Source organism: Nicotiana attenuata, chromosome 12 (genome assembly GCF_001879085.1).
Source record: "Nicotiana attenuata strain UT chromosome 12, NIATTr2, whole genome shotgun sequence".
Taxonomy (NCBI): domain Eukaryota; kingdom Viridiplantae; phylum Streptophyta; class Magnoliopsida; order Solanales; family Solanaceae; genus Nicotiana; species Nicotiana attenuata.
Window position 1 is genome coordinate 10,619,564 of NC_032000.1, and position 15,928 is coordinate 10,635,491.

General features: G+C 35.9%; 1 protein-coding gene across 1 annotated transcript; it reads right to left on the reverse strand.

Moving 5' to 3' along the window:
• On the reverse strand, positions 1-5,861 carry LOC109235284 (HD domain-containing protein 2). Its single transcript, XM_019401338.1, has 8 exons — positions 5,407-5,861; positions 3,793-3,917; positions 2,935-2,972; positions 2,304-2,414; positions 2,098-2,177; positions 1,507-1,543; positions 484-525; positions 1-384 (listed from the first exon to the last, which is right to left on the reverse strand). Exons 1-8 carry the CDS (start codon positions 5,710-5,712, stop codon positions 302-304), a joined length of 822 nt encoding a protein of 273 aa, XP_019256883.1. The 5' UTR covers positions 5,713-5,861; the 3' UTR covers positions 1-301.

The following is a 15,928-nucleotide window of genomic DNA, read 5'->3' on the forward strand; positions in this document are numbered from 1 at the left end:
GGAACATAGCAAAAACTTCTGAATTTTTTGAAAACAATGTGAAGATATCATCTTGTCAAGAGTTTATAGTTTGGGCCAAAAAAATAAAAACTTACACGTACCCAGTGCATACGACGGGTAAGTATATCCCTAGTACAGCATCTCCTACCTAAATTTTACTTCGAGCATTCAGGTTAATCGGAGCTTAGCTGACAAAAAGCGAGTACACTTTTACCTCTGATTACATTAACATATTAGACTATCTCTCAGTTATTTGAAGAAGGAAGGCGCTAAGATTGTATAAAAATAATATCAATAAGGATCAGAGTCTATTTTCCAATCTGGAGTTTCTCCGGGAATGGATTTCAGCAGCCCAGCTTTTTCCTATTTCTGTTTGAAATTTTCCTGCATGTCAATATATATACACAATGTCAAGAAATAACTCAATGACGGGGAAGAAAAAGAACTCATTTTTTTCCTAAGCTGAATTAAAGGGTCACTTACCTGCAGTTGAAAGGAAAAACTCGTCCAGCACCTTTCCGTGTTCTGTCATAAACGAAGGTCTATCAGTAAAGGAACAGAAAGGAGAACATGTAGAAGATTCTAGAAAATCACGCTGCATCAAATGTAATATGACAATCTGTTTTTAAAAGCTGTTATATAGGTAAAAAGCTGTTATAGCGAGTAAATATAACATGAAAAATCAGTTCCAAAAAAAAACTTGGCTTTGATAGTAAAATGTTGTTATATAGGGTGACGGTTATGGAGAGGTCTGATTGTACCAATAAATGACTCATCCAGGAACCTTTAAAATTTCAATACACTTACTGCAGAAAGAAATTAAATGTTTTTAGCTGCATTTCTGTTAGTACTTCAATGCTCAAGGGGTGACACAAGTGGTGACAGTGAGACTGATTGGTAAGCTGCAAAAATATTTAAAACCAAATGATGACTATCTATGGTCCTGATAGACAACAAACTGGAGAGGGAACAACTTCGCAAAATTAGTTTGACAACAAATTGGAGAAGAAAAACCTCCGTTAAATTAGTTTTACGCTATGTTACTCGGACTCTTCAAAAATGTTGTTGGGTATGTGTTGGATCCTCCAAATTTAATATCCGACACGGGTGCGGCAGCACTTTTAGAGAGTCCGAGCAACATAGGTTTTACGGCCCCTTGTCATTTGATACACGGATCAACTTTTCACTTCGATTTTCTATCGACAGTCTTAAATGAATCAACAAGGAATTGCTATAGTAAAGCGGACATTTAACTGCCAACTACATGCAGCCCAAACAACTTGAATGGTTAAATCACTTTAGAGGGTCTTAGGCATCTAACTCTCAAGAGAGAAAAGGATGTATCAATGACATCTAAATACAGGAACAAAGCCTTAACTATACAAGGTATGCCAAAAGCATAAGACCATATGAAAATCAGTGAGAAGCACAAAGAAGAAAAAGAATTTCAGCAAAAATGATAGGTTCTTATACTTTAACTTAATTCATTGGAGAAGAGTTATTTACCTGATTCATATTCCAATGCCTGCAGAATCATTTCAACCTGGAGAAGATCGGGAAAATGGTGAAACCATCAGATGCTATAAGATTCAATGATCTACTAGAATGATAAGAACCAACTTGCCGAAGGATGAGATATGCAACATGAAAGAGGAAAACTTAGCATGCATATGTATATCCAGAATTAAAAAAAAGGCATGAATATGTATTTTAAGTAAAGTTCTGCCAAGTGTCGCGCTAGTTCACTGCATCAGGTTAGTTCACTTCTCAGGAAGAGGACTACTCAAGCAGGCAGGCCTCCTATCTGATAAATACATTCTTATCCAGTTTCCAGTCAGCAAGACATATTAAGTTACATGAGCATATCGCAATTGCTCCAACTGTTCCCATGGAGGATATACACTAACTTTAAAGGAGGCGTAGTTGAAAGAACCAGTAATTGATAAAGAGTACTAAGTTTATATTTTAAATTGAATTGCATACTACTGACTTTGGAAAGCCAAACTTTGAACAGAATTAAATTATTATGTTCGAGATGTGAAACTTTTTCCTGTATGAAAATTTCACTTAGATAAAAGATGAAGCTAGTATTCATACCTTGTCAAAATCTTTTACAAGATTGGCCTCCAATGAAGCATTATTTTCATACTCTTGCCACAGTTCTTTAATCTCTTCAGCTGGAATATTATAAAGCATAACATTAGAAAATGCAATATATAGTTTTTTTTTTTTTTTTTGAAAAAATGAGTACGATGTGAAATATAAATAAACCTTGTTGATATGTAAAAACCATAAGGGAATACCTCTCATCCCTCCGCCAAGAATTTTGCACATTTCATTCAAGGCAGCTTGCTCACGTCTGCTTTTCTCAGCCTTAGGCACACCATCAGATGGAGTTATATCTCCAACAATTGCTACAACATTTTAAAATTCTCATCAAATGCAAAAATAAAAAACATGGTGAAAATCCTCTTCCTCTGCCCCCATACAACCAAAAGAAAAAGAAGACAAAGCTAGCAATAGAAAACACCAGAGAAAAATTTAGAAGGTGGTAAACCTAATTCTTACAACAAAGAATACAATCCCTATTAAAAGTTTGCTAATACGTGTACATGGTCTACCGACTGCTATATAAGCTCAAAATCATTCGGAGCTTGATGCTTCTTCGATTAGCGGAATAATGAGGAGCACTGACTTTATTAGATGGGAGGTTCAAGATCAACCAATAAACACACTAAACACTAGCACCATAATTTGCATGCTTGGATTTATCATTTCATATTTTCTTTTTATTGCTTCTGAAATGAATACTATATTCATCATCTTGATACTGGATAAATCATATAAAAATGTAGTCACTGCAAATAATTTAGCCTACAAGTCGGAAACAGAAAAGCTCTCTTAGAAAGATACTTTTGTGTTTTGGGGACGTACCTTCAGCAATGTCATGAACAATGGCCATCTTAATGCACCTGTTACATAAATTAAGTAGCAATTACCTTGGATGAAGCAAAAAGATGAACATAAGCATCAAGAAAGTAACACGCTAGAACGAGGATAGAGATCATGTTTGCATGGACAAACTTCAGGTTTCTCTGTAAGAACTACACACCACATTTGAGCAGTCAACACGAACAGCAGCCTAGGTTCTACCAAGGCAATTCTATGTTGGTAGATACGGCAGATTACAATCATTCAGATCTCATATAACTTCACCATGATCCCTTAGTAAACAAAACTTCGAAAATTTTCGTTAGACCACTTAATGGTATTATCAGCCGAATTAGCAAACCAACAGGCTAAAAGACCCCTTTGGTTAGTGCAATATTCTCAACTTGTTCTAGTAACATGTAATTCAGTAACGCAAGAACAACATAGAAAATTCTCCACGAGGTTATCCGTATTTTAGCTTTTCTTAGCAGATGCATTAGAAGAGAAATCAGATATAAGTTCCATTAAGATTTCTCATTAATCTGCATGGACATGCTAATCACTCTAAAAGCTTGGAAAAATGTTAGTTATATATAAGTAACATTCTTTTCCCTACGTTTCAAAAAGAAATTTAGGCATATGCGCACTTGGCTGCTTATCCTCTTCTTTTGCATCACAAGAAAACAGAGACAGTCACAACTGCTCCCATCTGAGAATGAATAAGTTTGGAAAACTACGGCGAGCAACCTTTAACCCCCTTATTCCCCCTACATTTTGCTAGCTACATAGCAGAAGCATAAAAATATATCAACAAATTTGAATCAAAATGGCAAGTTCTATATCAGTTATATTAAATCCAACCTTTCCCTGTTAACGTCGGGAAGGTCAGTAGCTATCAAAGCCATCACAGACATGAGGTACATATGATCAGCAATAGATTCAGGACCTTTTATCCCATGATTTACCCATCCCTTCCGCTTTTGGGTCTACAAAACAAGTAGAGACACGTGTTATACTTCCCAACAAAAGATAGCAGCAAACCTGGGTCACATCCTAGCCAAATTGAATGTAGAGCACAGACAAAATGCAATACAAAAAAATTAAAAAATACAATCAATCATTAAGACAGCATTGCAGCAAAAAGAGGTCAACTGAAAAAGACCTGCAGGAGAAAACGGATGACATTATTCTTTTTTCTAACACAATTTATATGATGTACTACTAAAACTTTGTCCAAGACTACACACTCATTGCCTACATGAGTTTGAAGAATCAGATAGCTTCAGGCAGAGAAAACTGCTGAAAGAAACATTTTTTCAGTTGGAACCAGAAAAATACCATCCCTCCCTTCGGCTTTTCCTATTAAAGATTAACTGCTCATTTAGCAAAGCTTAAGTTTGTGGTTCTGGTTCTGGTTCTGGTTTTGGTTGGTGATCACTTTACAAGATATATCAGTGTTTGCTACAATTTTCAAGTTGACTTCTGTATAGAAAAGCCAAATTGAGCTCAGGTTACAGATGCTACAATCTAGCACATATCCCAAGAAAGCTATTATGAACAGCATTAAACCAAACACAAAGCAACCCAGAAAAGGGACCTCTTTTACTTCTTAAGTGTAGTGATACATATTTGACCAGGATAGCCTAACATCTAAACTCAATACTGTTTTTACTATAACAGAAATGTCGTGGCCAACTTCTCACACCTCGACAACTTGATATGGCCCACAAGTAGAGGTTCTAGGTAAACCTTCCTGTCAATATTGGCTCACATTGAGTGTTGCAGCTGGGGTTCACACCTAAGTTCTCCAGGTTGCTACTCCTATGTCTTAACCACTCAGTCATCCCATTGAAGAACCTTTTATTAGATTTTGATTACTTAAACTTTTCTTTTTTATGATGGTGGTGTCCAGGCCAGCTTGCGCGCAACTCAACTATTCCACCCGGTACTTGCTAATTTGTTACCTCCCACCAACACAGGGTACCGAGTAATTCTTCCTACCAACGCTTAGGCAGATGGGAAGAAATCAACCGAGTATTTTCTTTTTGTTTGATTCCTTATACTTAGAAGTTTTGAAAGCCTAGATACCACAAAAATGCATCCCTTTACTTCATCAAACTATAACCTTTCAAATAAATTCAACCCAAGTTGCCAAATTCCCAAGTTTCCCCCCACTTTAATCCCTTAACAAGCATATCCTATTCTCCATTCTGCACCTAAACCAATGAACTCAGTTACTCTCCCCAAATTGCTACGCGAACGCGTATTATATAAAAATTTGTAAAAGATCACAATTTTATCACATCAGTGTAATGTTATAACAGGATACTTACCCCATTTATTAGAAATTACCAATGCTATTAAATAAAGTAACCTGTGATCACCTTGTAAACATGGGATTTCTTAAATAGTGCACAAAACTTAAACTCAAAAGAGATTAAAAAGTACATGATTCACATGCAATGATACATTAACCTTAAGACTATGGCACAAAGTGAGAAAATCAATGGCATTAGAAGGAGAAGACGAAACTTCAGCACTTTCATCCAAAGAATCAATCTTTGTTGACCCGGACCCGAAACTAGTGATACTCGGATCCAAATTAACAGAACCCGAAATGGGTTTTTTGGAACAAGCAGAAATAAGGTTTGAACATTGAGAATGGGGCAAAAAAGGAAGCTTATTTAAAGAAATCCGGTAAAGTGGTGGTAAAGAAGAGTAATGGGTTGATGAAGATGAAAGGAAAAGGGAATTTGGGTTGGCTTTAGCTGCTGCCATCATTGTAATAAGATTGTAAGATTTGGGAAATTTTTCGATTGATTGGTTTTTGATCTTTTGATGGTTTTGTTTTTCTGGTTTGTTGTTTGGGCAACCGAAAAGGAAAAAGGTTGGAAGGTCCGAAACAAAATTGGGACTTTGTTTTGGGGGCATTTAAGGCCATCTCGACCATCTTTCTCTAGGAAAATTTGGTAATAATAATAATAATAATAATAATAATAATAATAATAATAATAATAAAAAGTTGTTCTCATTTCTCTCGGCACATGTTAGGTGACTGCTAACCTACGCATCTCTGGCATGGGGAAGGGACGACCGAAGAGGAATTCTACCAAGTACTACTCGGGCAATCTAATACCCGAATCCAAAGTGGAAACTCATGCAAAACTAAGGAGAAGTATACAACTCAGCATGAAACAGAGAAGGATGATCCGAAATGGCCGATCCTGCATGCAGTTCGATCGGAGCCGGAAACGACGCGCAATTTACCTATGCTAAACCTAAACAAATCAATTGCGAAAATACAAGAGCTACCAAAGACAAATCAGAAGAACATAAACCCCAATTTGACCAATGGAACAGTGAAGTCGAGTACTAGTAAGCTACAATGGAGCGACATATGCCAGCAGGAGGAAAATGATGCTATTATTCCTCAAACGAAGGAACAGGCTCCAGTGCACAAAGACGAAGAAAGGAAGTGGGCATGACTGTTTGGGAAACATAGCCTCGCGTCCAAAGGTATGAATCTCTCTTACATTCCACCAGTAATTCAGGATGGTGAAATTGTTGTTCAATTTGAAGAGGAGGATGTTGCACCTAAAACAGAGAAATGGAATTTAGCCTTAAATGCGTATGTGGTTGGCAATACCCCCTCAATTGGAGCCATGGAGCCATTCATAGCTGGCCAGTGGAATTTGTGACAAAACCTAAAGTACTCCTTCACAATGATGGATAATTTGTTATTCGATTTGCTAGTGCGAAGGACAGAGATGCAGTCTTATTCTCTGGGCCTTACACTTTGTACAATCGACCTACATAATAACAGCATGATCTATAGACTTTGATTTCAATGAGGAAGTACTAAGGACCATTCTCTTGTGGATAAAGCTTCCGAACTTGCCTTTGAATTGCTGGAGTGAAAGAGCCCTAAGCAAAATTGGGAGTGGATTAGGAAAGCGTATATATGCTGATGAATATACATCTAAAGCTGAGAGGATATCCTATGCAAGGCTCTTGATTGAGATGGATGTAACTAGGCCTCTTCATGGCACTATCAAAGTATGTGATCCTACAGGGAAGATTATTGATCAACCATTAGCTTATGACTGGAAGCCGCAATACTGTCCTGTATGTTGTCAGATTGGCCACAACTGGAAGCTGAACAAAACTCTGCAACCAAATGGACAAGAAATACAGTCCAAACAAGATAACCTGAAGTACGAATAGAAGATAGCTCGTATACTGGATCCCACAGTTGATACTCATATAAATGCATATGGTAGATTCATTGACAATATTGTCCAATCACCAAAAGAAATAGCAAAAAAACAAATAACAACGGGAGAATGGGAGAGGACTAGTTGGAAATCTGCAGTGAAAGCAAGCAAAATAAAACAGCCAGACCAAAGGGTAGCTATGGAAAACTGCTTCACGCCATTACATGGCCTCACACAATTACCAATCTAGAGTAATGGTATTATACAGGAGAAGGGGCAGCGCAGTGGTACTGTGAAGAATGAACAGAACATTCATAAAACCAATAGATGAATTTTATAGCCTGGAATGTTAGAGGAATAAATAAGTTTTATAAGTAGAAAGAGCTTAGAACCTTTTTCAAAGAGAATAAAGTAGTTCTGATTGTAGTTACAGAAAATAGAGTGAAAGAACAAAATGCTCCAAAAACTATACAGAAAATAGTAGTTGGATGGCAATGGATAGGCAACTATAATACTGATCCAAGAGGTAGAATATGGGTGCTGTCGGATCCAAGGGCTGTGGAGTTTACTATTGAAAGAATACATGCGCAGGTCATTAATGGTCATGTGAAGATGTTGAAACTCAATATAGGATTTCAATTTAGTGCAGTCTATGGACTGCATACCATTAATGATAGGAAGGAATTATGGCAAGAGTTACAGACTATTGCTACTTAAATATCAGGGCTAGGGGTGATGATGTGAGATTTTAATTCAATACTATCTATAGAGGACAGACTATATGGTAATCCAGTCCAAGAGGTTGAGGTGATTGACTTCAAGGATTTCCTTCAGCAATCTAGTATGATGGAATTGAAATTCAGTACAGAGATATTACACTTGGACAAATCACCAAATATATAGCAAGATCGACAGAATATTGGTGAATGCAGAGTAGATTTGTAAGTGGCCTCATCTGGAAGGGATCATTATAGACCCACACTTCTCTGATCACTTCCCATTGAGGATCACTTTTGAGACTGTAACGGAAATAGGAACCAAGCCTTTCAAGTTCTTCAATTATCTAGCTGAACATCAGGACTTCATGCAGGCTGTGGAAAAAGCTGGAGAAAGCCTAGCAACCTGCACTCTATGCAAATGGTCTGGATGAAATTCAAACAGTTGAAGGGTGAGATGAAAAGACTAGCAAAAAGGGAGCCTGGCAAGGTTGAAGATAGAATAGCACAGGTAAGGGAGAAGCTGAAAACTATACAAATACACATGAGAGAACCTTCTAGGAGTTTAGAATTAGTGCAGTTAGCAAAAGCAAAAGAAGAGCTTGAGAAATGATTGATGGTAGAGGAAAGCATAGCCAAGCAAAAATCTCGAGTACAATGGCTGAAACTAGGAGACACTAACACAATCTATTTCCATGCATGCCTAAAGAACAGACAATCACATAACCAAATAAGGAACTTGAGGGATTCCACAAGACAGATGCTGCAAAATTCTAGTGAAATAGAGGAAGAAATACTAAAGTTTTACAAGGGATTGCTTGGTCAAGCTGCTCATCAGCACCCAGTGGTGCAGCAGGACATAATGCAAAGTGGCAATGGGGTAAAAAGGGACCAGTAGCTAAAGCTCATCAGGCCAATCACAAAGGAAGAAGTGAATGAGGCTGTTAAGGGTATTGGTGATCAGAAAGCCCCAGGATGTGATGGCTTCAATGCCTTCTTCTACAAGAGGACATGGCCAGTCATAGGAAAGGAGGTAACAACTGTTATGATTGAATTCTTCAATTCAGGAAGTATGTACAGACCTATAAATTGCACAACAATCACATTGATCCCTAAGGTCAAACACCCCTCTACTATAAAGGAGTACAGACCAATTTTATGTTGCACTGTGCTCTACAAGATCATTTCTAAAGTGCTAACAACAAGAATGCAATGCATAATGGACCACCTGATTGATAATTGCCAAACTGCATTTGTTCCTGGAAGGTTAATTGGGGATAACATCATCATGGCATATGAACTAGTTAAAGGGTATGGGAGGAAGAACATTTCACATAGATGCATGCTAAAAATTGACATGCAGAAGGCATATGGTTCCTTAGATTGGCCATACTTGAAGCAAATTTTGAGGCTGGTTGGATTTCCAGAAACATTTGTTGCTTGGATAATGGAATGCATCACTACTGTTACTTATTTTGTCATTATTAATGGCAAGCCTTCACAACCATTTGCAGCCAGGAAGGGATTGAGATAGGGTGACCCCCTCTCCGCTTACCTATTTATACTAGGAATGAGTACCTAAGTCGACTAATGAAGACCTTGAAGACAAGCAAAGGTTTCAGATATCATCCTAGGTGTGGTAAGTTCAACTTGGTCTAGCTTGGGTTTGCAGATGACCTCTTGCTATCTGCAGAGGAGATGTTCAGTCAGTACATGCTTTACACGATAAGTTCCAAATGTTCTCTAAAGCAGCAGGACTAATAGCCAACCCCAACAAGAGCTCAATATATTTTGGAGGGGTCTGTCAGAATAATTAGGGGCTGATTATGGAGGCTTTAAACTTTGGAAGAGGAGAGCTACCCTTTGGTTACTTAGGTGTGCCCATAAGTACCAAGAGACCGTCGATTCTGCAACGTGAGCCCCTTATTGAAAAGATGCTGGGAAAAATAACCTCGTGGACAATTAAATTCCTCTCATATGCTGGCAGAACATAGCTGATCACGAGTGTGTTATATGCCATTCAAACTTTCTAGGCTCAAGTGTTCATTCTTTCGAAAAAGCTTGTCTAATTTATAGAGACAATCACTGCTGAATTCACAAGGAAGTCCTTGATTACATGGGATAAAATTTGTGCTCCTAAAGAAGGTGGTGGCCTCAATTTGCTGTATGTTAACTGCTGGAACCAAGCATCTATAGGAAAATTACTATGGCATGTATGCAGGAGAAAGGAAAAGCTTTGGGTCATTTGGGTCCACACATACTATATAAAAGGGAGATCAGATTGGAATGTTGACCCTAAGAATGCATCATGGGTGGTACAATAGATTTTCAAGGTGAGACACTACCTAGAAGAGGAAGGCTACACCCACAGTGATATCTAACAATTGAACAAATACTCAGTTAGAGAGGTGTACCATAAAATACTAGGGAAATTCCCAAAAGTGTTAGGAAGATTATATGCAATAATCAAGGAGCTCCTAAATGGCTGTTCATTTTTAGACTAGCTATATATGAAAAGTTGGCTACAAAAGACAAAATTCTCAATGGGACATTACCACTGATCTTCTATGCCCCTTTTGTAATAAAGAACAGGAAACCACTCAACACCTCTTCTTTGGATGTGAGATAACTGGTGGCATTTGGAAGAAGATATTGATATGGCAGAACATTAACAGAACTAGCATGGTATGGAATGACGAAATTCATTGGGCTATCAATACATGCAAATGAAGAAGTGCAGGTGCTAGCGTTTATCGTATTATAATTCAGCAGAGATTATAATTCGACTGATAGTACAGGAGGTCTACTTTAGAGCAAGTTTGTCAACTAAATTGGGAGCTTACATAAGGAAGTTGAATTACTATCCTATATAGACTTTGTTTGCCAGAATCCAATTGATGTAGGTAAAGGAATTGGATGAACTTGAGATAGGTAGTTCTGGAGCTTGCATGCTTAAACTACTGCTGTTTTCTTATGTAATTATTTGGAGCTGTAAATATTCACAATTTTGATATATAAAATCCGATAATTTGATCAATAATAACAATAAATTTAAAAAGAAATTTTTTCCCACTTTAACACTCAACATTTTGCTAAAGTTTGAGAATATTATATTTAAAGTGAGAATACATATTATCTATATAATGACTAAGTGATAAAAATTTATATAAAATATGTATATCTTAAATTCATTTATAAAGATCACAAAATGTATACAACAAGGCCCAGTCAAGGGCTTGCGCGAAGAAAGGAACTCATCAATCAGAATTGAGACGAGGAGAAGAGGCAAAAGAGATATTTTTACTATAACGATCATCCATTATAATAATATTTTGTTATAACGGCCAAGTTAGAATTGATTTTTCATGTTATTTTATATTAGTATATCGATATTTTGGTATAGCGGCCAGAAAACGTCAAGACAAATGATGTTGTTAGGTTTGACTATATATGGTAAGCTTCAGTCAATCAAGAGGGGAAAGAGCCTTAGACTTTAGGTTAGGCCGTTCTCATCATTCACGCAATTACCTCGTCCATCGAATGGTCATGTGAGTACACATCCGATTAGTGAATACCAAATGACAAAATTGTTCATCCTGATTTTCCTCAAGAAAAATATTTATCAGTTGATGCCTATTCATTCGGTTAAAGTCTCCATCTTTCATGCTAAGAGATGGACCATATTGGTATTATTATTTTTCTAAAACAACTACTCTACACTTCTTTCATTATAGAAATTGCCATTGAAGCATCGTTTAATGTCTTGCCATACGAAAAAGGGCTATAATTCTACAAAAAGAATCATGAAAAATAGAGTTCAAAATTTTCAAAATGCAACTAATTTGATCTTTTGAAGTTTGGATCTACACTTCACAAGATTTAGCAGAGTTTCAACATTACAATTGTGTTTAGTTGTAAAGTTTTTTGATCTGATAGCACCGAAGGAAAAATATTTGAAGAATTCCTTGTAGAGTGTAACTATTATGATTTATCCTTGATCTACTTGCACGAGTTTGTGGACTTTATTTTCCTTGGAACAAAATTTGAAGTGAACACAGTAGTTTTCTTTCCCTATAGATATTTTGGGTAATTCAATTTTATTTGGATGGTAATAATTGGATTGATTTTGCCTTTTTTTTGAAAATCATGACGCGCTATACTTAAAGGTTTCATTAATTTGATCAGACTACTTATTTTCATTCGAAGGCGTCTCAATAAAACTCGTGTCCTAAAGTCAAATTTTAATAAGGGGCATTAAATTTTTTTTTTCTATAGTATAGTTATCTTGCAAAATATAGTATTAATATACACTAGTTCCTTTTTTCTTTCTTTCTTTTTGTCTATAGTGTAGTTATCTTATAAAATATAATATCAATATTCGCATTGGTAAGAAAATTCAAGTTAATAAGATATTGGCCACGTATTAGCAATTCGTTATCTTGGATAGTAAAATATGTTTTTTATCAATATGAAGATTTGAGTATCTTAATTCAAAGTTCTAAAATATTTTTATTGTTAAAAAATAGATAGTCTTTCTTTCCATTTTTATAAGGATTTATTATTTTTTCTTTTTTCTATAAATTTCAATATTGTCTAAGCGAAAATAAGATAGTAAATCCACAGCTAAAATATTTTGGGGCCCCAAGATTTAGGGGCCTAAAGCAAAGGCTTTACTAGCCTCCGCTTTGAGCCACCCCTGTTTTCATTGCAAGCAATGTGTGAAAAAGTTTTCTTGGACTCGACTTGAGTTTGTTGGATATTAGTATACCTCCCATCTTTTTCCTATATTTCTTATATTGATGTTATTTTGTTATTTTATGGTATGGATGTATTTTATGTTATTTTAGTACGAGTCTATTGATAGTACTAATATATCGTCTCTTGTTGCTTTCTTGAGCCGAGGGTCTCCTGGAAACAGCCTCCCTGCCCCTCGGGGTAAGGGTAAGTTCTGCGTATATATTACCCTACCCAGACCCTACTTGTGGGATTATACTGGGTTGTTGTTGTTGTTGTTGACTCGAGTCTCTTCCGAGGATGACATACTTGCAAAATGTCGTAATGTACACATGAAAAGCTCTTGTCTTTACGCTATTATAAGCGCCTGACTAAGCACTCCAAGCAAGCCTAATGCCCGGGAGCAGCCAACTTAAAAATGTCATGAGCAAAACTCCTTCAGTTTACTCTGCAAATGTTTTAGCTAACCCTTAACTCCTCAAAATCCTTTTTTATCTATCATAAATATGAAGTTTATGCAACCTGCTTCTTTTGAGCCCTAGTGGCCGCATATAACTCTGATTGTCTTCATGGGTATTTTCTCGGTGAGTCTCAAGGCGAGCCCCGGGGCAAGGCGAGCTAAAAAGTACAAAGGCGGACTAGCGGGGTAAAAGTATCATGGGTATTAGTCCTAACCTTCCGGGCATTCGGTTAATTTAAGCATATAAAATGCTAACCTTCCGCATACTTATTTGGGGATTATGCCCCGAGAACTTTCCCAAAACTAGAAACCAAATTGCTTAATTTTATGAATAGAATTGTACTTAGAGTGAATGTCTATCTTTTACAGAGTTTGTTACTTTGTGGCTAGTCATTTTTCCCCTTATAAATAGAGGGGTCTTATATTGTAATTCATCTGCAATTCAATAAAAATTACATCTCTCTTTTTCTTGCAATATTATTCTTTCCTTATTGTTTTATTTCACGTTATCAGCATGAGATTCTACCGTCTCAAGAAGCTCTTTGAGAAGATTAAGGTATAAACTTTCTCCTTTTTTAATTATGACTGATATTATGAAAAGAAAGTTTGCTGCCCTTGAAATTTTGGGCAAGAACTATATGACATGGGTGTTGAATGCTGAAATCCATTTAGATGCAATGGCTCTTGGAGACGCCATTAAAGATAAAAATAAAGCATCTACCTAAGACTGTGCTAAGGCCTTGATTTTCTTGTGCAATCACCTTGATGAAGGGTTGAAAATAGAATATCTCACAGTCAAAGATCCACTTATTTTGTGGAATGGCTTAAAGGAAAGACATGATAACTTAAAGTTGGTCACTATTCCATAAGCACGATATGATTGGGCTCATCTGAGGCTCCAAGACTTTAAGTCTATTTCTGAATATAATTCTACGATGTTCAGAATTACTTCTAAATTGAAACTATGTGGAGAGAGTATCACTAACTATGATATGCTTGAAAAAAACGTTCATAACGTTTCATGCCTCTAATATGGTCTTGCAACAGCAGTACCGAGAGAAATACTTCAAGAAGTATTTTGAGTTGGTTTCTCTTCTCCTTGTGGCTGAACGAAACAATGACTTGCTCATGAGAAATCAAGATAATCGACCCACTGGGTCTACACCATTACCTGAAGTGGATGAGATGCATTCCCATTATTCTAAGCGTGGAAAAGGTCGTGGCCCTGTTCATGGTCGTGGTTGTGGCCAAGGAAGAAATTTTTTTGGTGTTAATCATCCCAAAAAAAAAAAAATAACCACCAAAAGTGGAAAGGGAAAGATGAGACGCCAAAAGAAAATGGTTTAGAAACTGAATGCTATCGTTGCGGTGGAAAAAGGGCATTGGGCAAATACTTGTCGTACACCAAGACATCTTTATCGAGCATCTCTAAAGAATAAAGGCCCTGAAGCTAATTTTGTCTATGACAATGAATTTGACATCATGCACTTGGATGTTGCAGACTTCTTTGAGCATCCCGATGGAAAAATAGACCACTTGATCGGTGATGGATCCGTGGTTAAAGATGATTGAGTAGTTCGATTTTTTTTTGTTTGCCTACTCGTAGTAGCTAGTGAATAAACATCATGTAATCATAGTTCTTTACATGAGTAGTAGTTATTAATATCAATTAGTATTATTTTATGAATTAGTGTTAATTCGTTTTGATTAAATATAGTTCTAGTATTCGTTTTAAATAATATTTCGGCCTTTGACTACGTCATAATTACTTACATGCACATACATGTGGTGAGAATTCAAATTGCTTTAGTATTTAACAGTCTCGTACTAATAAATTCTTACCAATTGTTTCTAATATTAAAGTGTATGTCAAGTATAATATGTCAAAAACACATGTAACTATTCTGTACTGTATTACGTACTTAGTGTCTAATAATTGCCTTTACATATTGTACTATTGTAATGAATATCCATCATAAGTGTAACACTATTTTTCTTTAGCAGTGCACATACATCAGGCATACAATGCAATCTTAGAATCCATGTAGTACATGAAAGCATGATTTTACTGTTTAATAGTGCTAACAAGTGAAAAGGCAAAAATAACATGTGATAACCTTGTTAAAAGGTTTTCTCAAGTGTTAATAACCAGACACGCAAATCAAACTGTAGCACTTATAATTGTATCGTTGACATTATTTGTAATACAAGCGTTTAATTGCTCCTAATAAATTAAAATAAAATTGAATTGTTGTCTTGTTTAAAATTTAACTGTGGCTCAGATGTTATGTGTATTAAAATTTCGGTTGTGCGTGTGTAATACCATTATTTTGCATTTGTTTGCATCCTTTCATATTAATACACTTTCTTCTTTATATATATATATTTTTTGAATTCCCCTTTAGACTAATATTTATTCGTATATTTTCTTTTATATGTCAAATCATGGGAAGCAAATATGAATATCTCTCAAAGCAATCTTGGATAAAAATTCAATTGTAAAAATATTTGTTTAGTTGATTCATGTACGACACATACAATATTCAAAGAGAAGAAATATTTCTCTCATTTAAATATGTGTAAGGCAGATGTTACAACAATTTCTGGTAGTAGTAATTGTTGATACCCAATTTTTCCCGTATATTTTTTATATGCAAAATACTTTCGAAATAGCATATGTGTGCATATATAAGTATGCCCAAGTGTTTTAGTATTTTTTCTAATTTTTAAAGGATTATTTTAAATCAATTTATTGCCCATTTTAGCAGTACAAAAATCAATAATTATTCCCAAAATTATTTTTTTGGTGAATAACTTAATTTTATTCTCATATTTATACCAAAATGTAGCTAGGGTATTTTTTTTATATACAT